Genomic DNA, 14,840 nt, shown 5'->3' on the forward strand with positions numbered 1-14,840 from the left:
AAAAGCAAAGCTATCAAAGAGCCATAACTGTAGTAAAATAGTCACAGCAATCGTTTTTTCCTTTATGGTCATCTGCCATCAAGCTTGTTCATCTGTGAAAGTTTGAAGCAAAGCAGGCTAATAGTGTGGAGGCAGTTGGACACACAAGATGTCGGGACGTACGTACGGATGTACAGACAGCAGCAACGCTATATGTCCCATACATAAATGTAATTGTGGGAGTATAACAAACAAGATCAGCCAATTGTAAAAACTAGTATGCAATCAGTTTATTATGATTATGTTATATTCTATAAAATATTTTTGTCATGTAATTTATATTTTGTTTTCAGTAGACAATACGCGCTTACAAGGCATCAATATTGGATCTATTTTAATAGCACTGTTATGTAGAATTTGCTTATTTGTGGATCGGGTACTTTATGCGGATACTGCTTTAAATGCTTATTTTCCTACGTGTAGTAGAACCTATGACGTCATGCAGCTTCTGTTGAAGTTAATTTCTCAATTTGTTCATTGATTATAACACACAAAGCGTCTTGCCTTTCGAAGGGGAGCTCGTTCAAGGTCGTCTACATAATACCAACGTACGTTGTCCATGCTATACTGTGTATCGTCTTAAAATACGTGAGTGTCCGAAAAAGCCAAACCTTGCGTCTGACAGCATCGTTTCCAAAGCTATCTTCTTGCCCTTTACACAATAATAAGTGAAATGCAGTACACAGAGATCTTGATTTTTTTGTATGTTAAAAGTTTTCTGAATGTATAATAGCTCCGGGAGATATACGTTCGCACGTGACTCAGCGATAACATGTAAAAATGGTATTCTTGTTTAACATGGGTAGGCAACGAAAGTCCCCACCTGGAATGGATGGAACAACTTATTTCCAGCCGAGCCCAAGGCGGGTGTCAGATTTACCTCCCCAGCACCCAGTCTAGGCCGATGCTGCTGGAAACAGTACCAAGTTATGTAAATCACCCAGCACTGAACACTAGTCGGGATATCAGCCGCGACCGGGAATCAAAACCGGACCGCGGGCGTTGAAGTCCAACATGCTAACCACTGCGCCACTGATTTCTTGTATGACAATATCCCAACGAAAATTGTTCCGATGTCGCTCTTATCGGCCTTGTTGATTTAATTACAGTTGTAATAAAACTTGCTACGTCTTCATGAGTAAAATGTAATTTGAAGAGAGATAGCTGTACAGCCATATTGTCGTTTACTGCAGACCCTGCATATAACATAATCGAGGCACCCAAGAAAAATAGAATATAGCATTATTTCACAAGTTTTCTTTTCTTATCCCTACTGTGTAAGGCGTAGAAAGTCAAAAAATCCGACTGTTTAGGTGTGTGGATATTATATTCCACATCTTTCATGCTCTTCTAGTGCTTATCTTTTTTCAAATTTCTATTTATAACAAAACTCGTGCTTTTACAAAACTCTGATAGTTTTTTTTGCAGTTTACTTTTCTTTTCTGTTTATTCTTTTCTTAAAACTTCATTTACGTTAAAGCCCTGCTCCGCGGCTATTCAAATTCTATTGTGTGTGTGCAACCCATGATTACAATAGGTAAAGGTAACGGCCACGCGCCACACTTTAGCACGCACAGGTATTTTATATAGAATTTTATATAAAATAGACTCTATTTTGACAGGCGTCACTGTTCATAATCAGAATTTCATGCTTTTTCAGTGACAATTTAATGTTAAAAGGTAGGACGGCAGCAGATCTTTAAGAGTTTGGGCCGTTTTATAGCAAAATAGCCTCTTATTTCATGGAAATACAAAAATACGAAGTGTGCTTTTTACTTAGATATGCCGTCAAATAAGCTACCATGAACGTGTATGATACAGTATGAAAAAACAAATGGCAAAATATGGCCAATATGATTATGTTCAACATAAAGTGACATTGAAATATATACGAAGTACATATACTAGTATACCACTGACTAATTACGTAATTTCTTTGGATTAACATATCTTAGCTTGTGAATGTATTTTTACACTTGTTCGCACAGAAAGCATAGAAGTTGTCTTATTAATAATAATTGATTTTTGCGGACGTATGTCTAGCGACTAATTTTCATACAAATGAAACCCAAAATCAAGACACAGATAAGGTGAATTGGAAAGGAAATGTCCTTTCAAGAAGAAGACAAACATGCTGAAAATACATAATAATGTCATTCTATACTTGTGTTTTTGCTATATTGTGAACTATAGTAGTCGCTTCAGAAGAAAATATTTGGACCTACAAATGAATATCAACTGCGAAAAAACTCTTGATTAAATACTGAATACATAAGTTACGACGTAAAAAACACAGAACCAATATTTTGAAATTCTAAAGTTAATTTCTAGGTAAAATTTGTTAATTCTTCAACATTCTTCTTTCCGTTCGCTTTTTGCTACTTGCTTTTCGTGTTTAGCTGATTGCGTTTTTCGTTTTCGCATTTTCCTGACGGTTACATGCAAATATTATTAAAAATATAGTTCCCGGTATTGTACCTTTAAAAACAGTTGTAAGCAAAAGCTTATATTGTATAGCTGTAAATACATACTATTAAAACCAACACAATGGAAGAAGCAAAGAGTAAAAAAATCGCAAAAAGGTTTAGCATCACATTTTGGTCTGTACAGCTATACTAGTACTATTAATAATAATAAGTTTATTTAACAAAGATAACTTATTTGGACATAACCAGTTTATTATATGGTTCTCAGAAAATAACAATCAACGGTTTTAATATTTGTAATGTCTGATAAAATGTTAGCCCCTGGTCATATCAAATTGTCTGGGTGGATTATTGACGATCTTTTCAAAATTGTACGTCAACCTTTCAAGCTTTCATTTTATGAAATAGTCACCCGGTAAATATATTACAGGTGCAAGTTTGGCAAAATTAATGTACATTATATGCTAGATTGAAGTCCTGTTTGACGAGTTCTTAGCCATCAACAGTTCACCTGGCCCAGTTAATCACAAGACATCAACGATGCTTCATATTGAAAGTCACAGGGAAATAAATCCACATATATGCGACTGTCTATTTCCATCTATGTTCTGTATTTGAAACGCCGTAAAATAATGGTTCACTAAGCCAAAGTCGGGCTTCTGGTACAACTCTGTCCCAGTCAAACGCTTGACCACCTACAAGTCCATGATACATGTCGTTATAAGGATAAGCAGGATCCATAATATACAGAGTCGATCTAAAATATAAAAAAAAAGTGTATCAACTTTTACCATCATGGTAAGAGAGATATGAAATATAAGAGAAAAGGGCAATGGGATGAAAAACAAATTGTCACCTTGTATTCTTCTATTTATTACTATCTGAAATATTTACTCATTTTCTGCTCCAACATTTTGATAATGTAGAAGTGCTTTGTTCTATTTACAATTATTAATGTTACCTTGACCGTAACATGGTCATGTTGTACTTCATTTGTCGTCTTAGAATGATTTTAAACTGTCTATGGTTAACCAGAGAGGTTAGAATTGCATGCAAAGCTCGAGTCGTCATGTCAAAGCTGACAGGTTCATTAGCTTCAGTCCAGGCATTCATCACCACCAGTTCTAGAGCATATGAACTCGGCCAGTTTGGTTTTCCATATCGTTTCTCAGCAAAGCTCGGCATTTCTTGCTCATCTTTTTCCTGAATCGATACAAGGATTAAAAGGATCCTGAGTAAAACAGGTTTTCCTAAACTGAAAAACTGAGCGCTAGCGCCAGGTCGAAAACACCTTTCTTACTTAAGCAACATGTCAGATAATTGTTCTTACCTACAGTTGATATTGTTGCTACAATTGCAAACATGTTAAAAACTAAAACTCATTCATAAACTGTAACTTCATAATATGACGCCACACTACGACGTTAATATGCACGCGTGCAGCTTATCTTTTCCATAATGATCTCCGACACAGATAACCTTGTCTTTCCCCGCTAGGTAGGCTAGAAAAAATGTATCTATTATGCAGGTATATGAACATATTCTTTCATAGTCTACCATCTGATATAGAAACATTATGTTTACATTATCTATACAATCAAATTTAAATGATATCGCTATATTTCACGTTCATAAAAGTAACTATAATACAATTATTCAATGTTGTTCATCTATGCCATATCATAACACATCACTGTTAAGGGAGAGTAGACGGAGTTGGCAAGATTGGGCATAAAAGTATTCTCGTGCCTTTTCTGACTGTAGATAATTTAGACTTCAAGGATCTTATTATAGATTTATTTTACTGCTAACCAGCCTCTATGTTCCGAAGGGTATTCTCATACATTTGGCTAACCTTTTTTAACTTAAATTTCCGTCTAGCAGTCGCAGATATCGCTATGTATTTTGACTCGGTGCAGATGTTATTTCTGTGGCTTGAGGACCATTCATTCAATTTAATGTTTCTGTGTAAAACAGAGTTCCGCCGGTGCTAGAGAATCACAGTCGGCATCCCGAGAACAGAGTCAAGTGCTTTCTTGTGTCTTACTCTTCAAAAGGCATCTCGTTTGATCAGTATGAAATATTTAAATTATTATAACATCCTCGTTTTATTCCAATGTCATAAAAAATTACGGAGATTATTTTGAAGCATAGAATGCAATCAAGCGAAACAGTGACATGGTCTCATGGAGTATTCACGAGTCTCACGACAGGTAATGTAGTATCCGACGCCTCCCACGCCTACAAGTACCTGCTTAAACATTCAGTCGAACCCGTCTGTAAAGACTACCCGATCTTTGTTGCGAGACAGTCTCTAAAACACAGGTAAATTTACTCTACATGTGTTTATTAATAAACGCGAAGAAATCTTAACGGCATTAATAAGTTTTTATTGAGGTGTCATAATAGCAGCTTTTATTGACAGGAGATCCTTTGCAAAGGTTTGACTGTACATTGAATTCAAAGTCCAGCCATTAATCTTCTTGTCTTTCTTACCATCATGATTCATGTCAATAGTCACTACGCCCTGTATAACTATTTTCTCAGGGTAATTTGGAAATACACAACGGCTTTATAGTGAAGCGTACAAAATATTTTTAAATCCGGTAGAATGCAGGGGAAGATGCTTTCTAATTCAAATGTTTTACCTTTAGTGTTTTGTTTTTCCAGTATTTGATAAGTTTGATAAGGCTTTTTACTTTGGTAGGCAAAACACCAATGATCTCTAATACACGTTTGTTTTGTGTATTAACGCCTGCAGAAGCCCTTGGGATATGTTTGTGACCTCGACCTTCGGTTAATACACAAAACAAACGTGTATTGTCGCTATTCTTGCATAAAAACATTACACGACGAATATCCATAACCGGGGCACACATAACAACAACACTACTAAAAGCGTGATTTGAAGGTTTTTGAGCATCTTATTTTTATTTTTAGTTATTACAAACGTTACATTACACATAATTTTGCATATAACTAAAAAATTTGATAAACAGGAACACAATTATTTTAAGAATAACAACTTTACATTCGAATTATTTTGAGTACGAACAAACAGAGTACGGATGAGTACGAAGCTAGTGACTAGCTTTCGAGGTTTATTATATGAATTCTGCGAACAATCAGGTAAAAACAAACTGACTGAAAAAATCATTAATATAATACCTAAAAACGGGCAATACCACAAGTTACACGCGATACTTATTTATTCACAGTTATTTACAATAACTGAACAGACGTTTTGTAAAGGGAGTAAACTCTAAGAGAAGCTAGTGCGTACATTGATGGGGGCAGTACGTTTGGGGTTGGAAACTGATACAGCTAAACATACTATGGATTACATTGTATCTATAATGCTACAAGAAGAGGTTATTATGGAAGATACAAGATGCAGATGCCAAATATCAGTCTGCGCAGAAATACATACATACTGCCCTGGCAAAGCATTTCAAAAATAAAAATCATTTGTTAACAGCACGTGAATTGCCTTGTTTGCACACGATTTTTCTCCCGTTTACACATGGGCGGATCCAGTGAAAAAAGTAGTTTTTATGCAAGAATGAGAAAAATCGTGTGCAAACAAGGCAATTCACGTGCTGTTAATACCCGATTTTTATTTTTGAAATGCTTTCCCAGGGCCGTATATGTAATTCTGCGCAGATTGACAACTGGTATCTGCGTCTTGTTTCTTTCATGAAAACTTCTTCTTGAAGCATTAAAGATGCAATCTAAACCATAGAATGTTTTAATGTATCAGTAACTAACGCCAAATGTGCTGCCCCCAACATTGTCAACATTGTTCGTACTCGTTTCTTCCCTTGTTTACTTCCCTTTTAGAACTCGGCGTCAATTCAGATTTTGTAGACAACCGTGAATGTCAAAGAATCGCGTGTTTACCTATGCGATTCTTTGTTTTTAGGAATCATATTTATGATTTTGGTAAGTATCAGTCGGTATGTTTTTATCTAATTTCTCGAAGAATTTATATAAACAGCTTTGAAGCTTGACACTACGTTCGTACTCATCCGTACTTCAACTGCGTGTCCGTACTCAATATAACTCGAATATAAAGTTATTATTCTTGAAATTGTGATCGAGTCCAAAAATTGTGAAATGATATGAACAATTATTGGTAATTTTATGTTTGTAATAATAAGAGATAAAAAAAATCGCTTAAAAACCTTCAGGATGTACTTTTGATAGTGTTGTTTATTTCCGGGCTCTGGATACGGATATTTAAAACATGTTTACCGTTTCCAAGAACAACAGGAATGGTAAATAAAAAATGTACCGGAATCGTCAAGTCATCACATATGAAAACAATACATAAATAGTCGTGAAATATTTTTTTATGCAAGAATAGCGACAATACACGTTTGTTTTGTGTATTAACGTCTGCAGAAGCCCTTGGGATATGTTTGTGACCTCGACCTTCGGTCTCGGTCACAAACAATCCCGCGGGCTTCTGCAGACGTTAATACACAAAAAACGTGTATTATCCCTATATTCTTGCATAAAACCTTTGTTTTTTGCCGATTTCGGGCATGCACAAACAGGGAAAAAACGTGTACAAACAAGGAGATTCTCGTGAGCACGCGCTGTTGGTGAACGTTTTGAATATGCTGTTGCGGGTCCAACGTAAGCAAATTATGGATCCCGAATCAGTGTTGGCCGAAGTCGAAAGGTCCGAGATTTATGAAATCTTTTCATCTGCATTTTTATTAAAAATATCATTTTTCAACCTAACTTTACTTTAACTTGTAATAAGCGCTACCTCTCTTGATACGCGACTGAATTGACGTTCCTTATTATTGTATTATTACGCGTATATGACTCAAAGTAAGTTTTCACGCCGCGATTTAATCCCTGAAAATAATAGGCACACAACATTTACAAAAATACAATTTCGTTTTCCAAATTAATTTGAGTCGAGAAAGTTGACATGCTAACTTTAAATCTTACACTAGAACTTTTAAAAAATGTTTGTGTCTACTTTACACATCTATGCAGTCTACTGATGTAGTGATGGTGTGTAATTTAAAGCATAAACATGACGAAGCGTTAAGTTTGAAGGATTTTTCCATAGTTAATGAACATTTGATGAACAGAAGGTATTTATTATATATTTTTCAATTTATTTGTAGATCTCACCAACCATGTTTGAGTTTATAAATCCAATCTAAGTTGATTATATCGATGTTGGAAAAATTCAAATTTTTGTGTTTATCAAACTTTGATCGCGATGCGATGGGGTGCAAAGCAAAATTTTCTAGTTATAGGCCTAGAGATTTCATTTTTAACGACATGAAGGTATCGATACCAGTTTCTATTAAACGATAATATTTACATTTAAAAAGCGTAAGGGACAGACTATTAATTTAAACCAAGCAGAAATGTGTTCTGTCGGCACCTCACCTGCAAATTGTGTAAAGACAGGATGCCGTGTATGCCCTTTTCTCATAATTCCGAGCCTCTAAAGCTAAAATTCCTATCTATATATCGGAAAAAGTGGGAGTCATGCTTATTTTACATATATTTAATATAAAAGAAATTACCACAACAAGAATGTCCGTTCGACATGTATAAAATATGCACTGTTTCTGTATGCCCTGGAAATGCATAAATAAAACATGTGTCCATAACAACCTGAAACGGCCGACTTCGATCGGCTAATGTCAGCTGAATAGTCTTGTTTTTTCGATATATCCAGCACTTTAGTTGTGTTTTATGCAAGAATAGCGATAACACACGTTTGTTTCGTGAAACAACATCTGCAGAATCCCTCGGGATATGTTGGTGCACGAGCCCGTAGGGCTCGTGCACCAACCAATCCCTTGGGATTCTGCAGATGTTGTTACACAAAAAAACGTGCGTTAACCCTACAGTCAAACCATGGACGCTACCGGCCACCGTACTCAAAATGCTCCTTGTTGTTCCCAACAAATATTATAAATTATTATACTTCACTTTTGTCTACAATGATAAAATCCCATTATCCGAGAAAGATATTTTGACTATCGGAAACATTTTCAACAATTTTGACACGTGACCAAGCGAAAGTGACTGTCAGGTCATATGACAGCGTTGATATTTTGAATGTCATATAAGGGTACATAACTGCTTCAATTTTTTTAGCAAAATCTTAAATTATTGCCTCCCTTGTACACATATAGTAATGATTATTCAATCATTATTCAATGTGTGCAAAGGCGATTACCGCGCTAAAGATGAAACTATTGAATTAAATGAATTGAAAAAAAATATTTTTTAACTTTTTTATGCGCTTAATTTTGTTCGGTATAATAAAATAAATATCATATGACAGCGTGTGTGACATTGACATTGTCTACCCTCGAAACAGAATGTCACCACTCGGCTTTCGCCTCGGGTGACATTCTGCCCTCGGGTTGACAATATCAATGTCACACACGTTGCCATTTTTATGTTCCCGCGACATTTTATACAGAGACTATAAAATTTCTCGCGGGTTTAAAATTGCCTACTTAAGGAAGCATGCTTTTTCAAGAAGCAGCCATATTTAGAAAGAGTTTACCCAATAATGTAACAGAAAGCAACGTAAAAAGCGACACCTCATCTAAATTACTACTAAGTCTAGCGCTGAATAGCGCTGCTAGGAAGTGTTATGTGTTTTGCAAAATTCATTACCTGACGTGAATAGACTCAATGAAATAGAGTCTTGCATTTCTGTGCTTCCGCATGATCTTCTTGTTGATTTCATTACGTTATATTGCATTTAACTATGACATCACGAATAATAGCATTACAAATTACCTATGTCAAGCAGGTCAACAGCAGGTAGAATATCAACGTCATGTTTATGCCCCGAACGGCAGGACAGTTCCACTTGCATGGATTATCGTGTTGTTCTTTGATGTTTTGCTGTAGTGTTAACCTTCAGATGCCTATCCAGACTCGAGAGAATGTCACTCATATCCCTCATAAGAACTTCAACATTATCGAAATTAACGAGCATCAGTATGAGATCTATGTCTGACCTGTCTTTCACTGTCGTACCTTTTCCAAGCGAGCCGGACTTTAAATAAATTCAAGTATACTATTTACAGATTTTTATACATATGCAGTTTTCATTTCAAATAAAAAGGTTTTAAGGAGGCAGTATACTTTAACATTTGTATGCTCGCATGCCTAACCGGTAGCTAACGTGGGGATTTACGACAACCTTTACGACTAACTAAATGTGTTTTTATATTTATTCTTCTGAAAAAAAATCATTAGCCTGCCTCTGATTTGATGCTTAATTGTTTGATAATGTTTAAGTAATGAATAAATTACCGCAGAAGCCTTGATGCCTTAAAATGACGTCAGCGGTGTCTTGGCGTTACGTGTTCGTTACCGCGCAAAGTTAATAGCTTCTATCTTAAGTTATTTTATCAGTCTTTTGCTTTGAATAATGATCCATATTTTGCGGCTTTTATGTACTTATACTGAAACTCCTAAAACTCATCTCGAATATTACTAATCTGCACTAAACATAAGTGTTTCAGCACTGATTAAACGCTATTGAAAAAAAACTTATTCCTTCTACTGGCATGCATTCAACATAACACTGACCGGTATAATTATCTTAATAATTCGCCTTGGGTGAATGTTTGTAGGTAACAAGTCTGTGTCTTGTAATTTACGAACAAGGTCGTTTATGACCTCTCCACAGCACCAAAGAAATAATGAGTTGGCTTGAATGCTTTTAGCAACAAATCTCTCTAAAGTGTCTGTACTCTGGGTGTATATATCTAATGATGGCGTTGATAAATGTAGGCCTCCAAAAGCTACAGTTAGCCCTTGATTCCTCTCGTTAAGCGAAAAGGGGGAAGAATACTCATTTCTCTCTCTACCATTTTCTTTCATTCCTTTATGATGTTTAGCCATTTGATGTTGTGTTATGCTGTTTGTTGAAAGGAAATGCCTTGAACATTCAGAACATTGAAAACTTTTGTTTATCTTGCTCATATGCATATGTTGTTTCATGCCCGCTTTCTTTAGAAACTTCCTGCCACAGTCACACGTCACAGACCCATGGACATGTCGTCGATGACTTCTTAGACCTCCTTTGCCCGTAAAGTACATTCGCCCACAATCAGGACATTTCCCCATTTTCGTTATTCTAAAAATGAAATATATCAATTGATATTTTAAACATAAATTGTACTTTCTTTAGTATCAAACAAACAATAACATTCTTTTCAGGAAACATAGACATTTATGAAAAAGAAATACTTTGTCAAAGTGTTAGCTGAAAGACCGTAGAAAAGTATGCAAAATGCCCTCATTTATAATTAAACCAACTTGTAACTATGTTCTCTTTCCCAGTACCCAGTATGTTTCAACATAAGCGGAAACAGGACCAGTATTATTTTCTTTAGATCAACCCGTGAGAGGTACGTTGGTTCCACTGCAACTTAAGTCATGTGTCAAGACAAAAACATCACATCTCATCGAATTTGTGATACAGCGTCGCTCCAAGCTATCTAGCTGTGTTTATAATTATGCGTAATTGATGCATCTGTCCTTCTAAGGTTACAAATACGAAAAAAGTCTTATCTATTAGGTTGATAAAACTATAGCGTAAATAGACGCATTTACCTGATAAAAAGTTAATATCACTCGATTAACAAAATAGTTCAGACAACTGGGCAGTTGTAATGGCCAGATTTGATTATTCTCTAAAGATTCCTTTCTGTAAAAAACAAGGATAAGTATGAAAAAGGAATGTCCACGTTCCTGGAATGCAGCCCCCCCCCCCCCCCCCCCAAAAAAAAAAAAAATAAAATAAAATAAAAACCAACAGCAGTTTATGTGTGTACAACAAATAGACAATCATATCAAGGAGAACTGAGGCACCACCTTGGAACGGTCCGTGGCAATAACAAATCTGGGGAGCTCAAAGTGGTTATACGGCGTGCAAACCCTCGCGTTTTATCCCAACTTAGTTCTCCAAATGGAACATTAGAGTTAAACAGGTTTGGGCATAACATCGCGGAATAAGACGGGGCTCTGATATTAAATCATAGAAACACGTTAGATGAAATGAAACTTGGCGATGAAATGTTCGCTAAAAAATAGATGAAATTCATCTTGCACGTTCAAATTTCTATTGTTACACTAAGCATTTTAGAACTAAAGTACGAGTACTCATAAAATGGTGTGTATTACATTACTTCCGCTCTAAGAAACAGATGCATTCGTAAAAATGATCCAAAAAGATTTTGGTATGCTACTATTATTTAGTTAAGTTGGTCATTTTTCTACCGTTCATGAAGACCATATTTGGGTAAGCTTTATTCGGGTATACAAGAAGTCGGTCATCGCAAAAGAATATCGAATATCAGTTTCAGTCGTTACCCCGTAGAATAATGAATTGATTGACCAATATTTTCTATGGTAAAAGGTAAAGTTGATTTTCCGTTGGCGTCATTTTAAACATTCGTTGGGTGGATAAGTGTTTGGTCTTACCGCTTGTTTTAGGGAAACAACTGGGAAACGCCTGCTTCTTGTGAGAATATAATGAGATAACAATTTTAATGATTAGACGTTAAAGTTAATGAAGAAACAGTAAATTTGAAAAGTATGCTGGTACGGACTATAATATGTAATAATATTTCATTTTTGTCAGTGCGCGCTGCTTACTTCATATGATACCGCCCTTGGTCCATCTGCACAGGTGACAATGGTCAAGCTTCATTTATCACAAAAGAAACCATTATGATTGATCAGAATGAATTAGCAATGAATGAATATAAAAATGTAAGCATACGATTGCCACAAAGAACTCACTGCGATCTATTGAAGCGTTTGAAAGTCCTTGGCGGTAGAGTAGCACGGACAATAACGACAAAGCAATTTAGGAAACTGTTTACGAATAGTATATTTAAGCAATTTACGACAATTATTATATGAGTAACTGAGAATATGATTACTTTATTATCCCTTTGTTGTAGAGCCCTTTTAAACGGCAGATAGATCAATGAATGATTTTTGTGAGCTCTTTATACGTTAGATCAATCGGAATAACTTTTGTTGTAGAGCATTGTGATAGGGAAGATTAATGTCTGTATGGAACAAATTATAAACGTTTCAAAATCTTAAAATATTCCAATCAATGCTTGCAGATGAAAATCGACGCTGATATTCAACAAGCTGTAGGGCATTTCCACATTTTTACACTATTTATTTCTAGATGTTTTGTAACGTCAGTTGTATGTGAGACCATGTATGACAAAAAGTTGTTTATTTTAAACTCAAGCTTTGTATCTGTATCTGTATCTGTAGAATACTGGGCTAGACTTCACTAAATGAATATATTGCCCAGGGGGGACGGTACTACGCCTACTCGCACTGGGAGCCTCTTTGCCCAAAGAGCTCTCCCTTAAATGTCTCTAAGGATGTTGCTGTAGTGCACTTCTCACTAAGATTATTCCAATCTAAGATAGTCCGTGGTATAAATGAGTATTTAAACGTGTCAGATTTGCAGCTATATACTATGATTTTGTTTGAGGTAGATGATCTAGTTTTGCCTTTATTCTTTGTGATACTGTTTGATGTCAATTTATTTCAATAAATACAGGCCCCCTAGCTTATAACGGTACCATGTATAGTCGATTAAAAATATTTTAAACAAAGTTGTAGAGCTACTCTTCGTATTTTTTTAACAACCTACTTGTTTGCTACTTTCACTGTCAAACAAAATATATTTATAAACTTCTTACTGCTCAGGTTGAAAACTTGTAAAAACATAATCAAAATAAATCAACCAAGCAATATAGTTATAGCTTGAATTTGTGCTAACAATAACTTCTATTTCCTTTTCGGTGTACCTTGACACAAAAGATAGCGTATCATGATTTCACTGTCACATAACGAGAAACATTCACATAGAATATAATAGAATTGTATATTTACTAAGGCAGGGGATGTATACAGTTTGGCAGTTGAATGGGTACCTGAGAAGAACCACCAACCTCCGTATGTTAGCTCCATTGGATGGCTTCCTCCCATAAAAAAAATCTATACCAAATTTCTATACCAAAAGTGATGTTTCCAACCCAGTGTGGTGGATGGCACTTATATTGTTTTTGTTAACTACTATCTTTCTATGGCAAGGTGACGCGTAATGATTTGTTCTGTTTTAGGATTTCTTGTATTTACTTTTTGCTGTGCCGTTTTATGTTTTAGTGAGGGTTTTGTGCAATATAATTAATCGGTTTAAAATCTCAAACGGCGTTTTGCCACTTAAATCTTTCCAGGCGATGTCTCACTATGTTTCTTGTTCATTTCAACCTTGTTATGTGTTTGTTTTTTTTTTTGTGTATAGTTCTGCAAAGTTACGATTTGCAGAGAATTCCTTTATGAAAGGTGGCTTTTCCTACTAGATATTTATCCTTGTTTTTATGATAGCACAGGACGGATAACATGTGATACTTAAAAATAACATTCAACCACAGAAAAGTTTGCGTGGATTTTTCTACAAGATATTTATCCTTGCTTTTATGATAGCACAGGATAACATGTGATACATAAAAAATGACATTCAACCACAGAAAAGCTTGCGTGGCTTTTTTTACTAGATTTATGATTATCACAGGATAACATTTGATACATAAAAAATGACATTCACCCACAGAAAAGCTTGTGTGGCTTTTTCTTATAGTTATCTATCCTTGCATTTGAACGGGATAACATGTGATACAGAGACAATGACTTTCAACCAATGAAACGCTTGCGTGGCTTTTTATGCCCCTACGCTTATGTGGGGGCAATTAGCGTTGCTGCTGCCCGTACGTCCCGGAATCTTTTGTGTCCAACTCATTTCACACTGTTGGTCTGATTTGCTTCAAACTTTCATAGATGAACAAGCTTGAGGTGCAGATAACCATAAAGTAATTAACTTTTGCCGTGACTTCTTTACCACAGTTATGTTTCTGTGATAGTTTTATTAGACTATAATACATATATACTAGAAGTATGCGAATATAAAGGAGAACTCTCTAGAGGGGTCGATATTTGAAGGAGGTCGACATTAGATACAATTGCTCTACATAAAAAGATAGAGAAAACTCTTGTATGTCCAACTCCTCAGATATTCTTGATGAATGACCAAGAAGTGAAGATGAACATAAATAATGGATTTTTGTGGCCTTTTTTTTCTAGAACTATATTCCTTTATTAATTTCATAAAATAGAAATTTGGTGTGTTCAACTCCTCACACACTTTTAAATAAATGGATTCAGAGTTGCTCAGATGCACAATCTTACCTGAATACAATTTGCTTCAAGACTTTAGTTGACCATTCTTCATGTTAAGATGGTCTGTACTAAAAAAACTTTACTATTCAG

The 14,840-nt window shown here is 35.4% G+C and overlaps 1 protein-coding gene across 1 annotated transcript; it reads right to left on the bottom strand.

Moving 5' to 3' along the window:
- Positions 1 to 3,236: 3,236 nt before the first annotated feature.
- LOC123525092 (uncharacterized) lies at positions 3,237 to 7,162 on the bottom strand. Its single transcript, XM_053538187.1, has 2 exons — positions 5,114 to 7,162; positions 3,237 to 3,668 (listed from the first exon to the last, which is right to left on the bottom strand). The coding sequence occupies exons 1-2, from the start codon at positions 5,342 to 5,344 to the stop codon at positions 3,423 to 3,425; spliced, it is 477 nt and encodes a 158-aa protein (XP_053394162.1). The 5' UTR covers positions 5,345 to 7,162; the 3' UTR covers positions 3,237 to 3,422.
- Between the last annotated feature and the right edge of the window lie 7,678 nt (positions 7,163 to 14,840).

This window comes from Mercenaria mercenaria, chromosome 3 (assembly GCF_021730395.1).
Source record: "Mercenaria mercenaria strain notata chromosome 3, MADL_Memer_1, whole genome shotgun sequence".
NCBI classification, from domain to species: Eukaryota; Metazoa; Mollusca; class Bivalvia; order Venerida; family Veneridae; genus Mercenaria; species Mercenaria mercenaria.

What these genes read in the sequence shown, in the direction of transcription:
- LOC123525092 (XM_053538187.1), bottom strand. Translation starts at nt 5,344, where the DNA reads ATGTGTGCCCCGGTTATGGATATTCGTCGTGTAATGTTTTTATGCAAG. An exon ending in GGAAAAACAAAACACTAAAG is followed by an intron (nt 3,669 to 5,113) that starts GTAAAACATTTG and finishes GTATCGATTCAG; the next exon opens with GAAAAAGATGAGCAAGAAAT.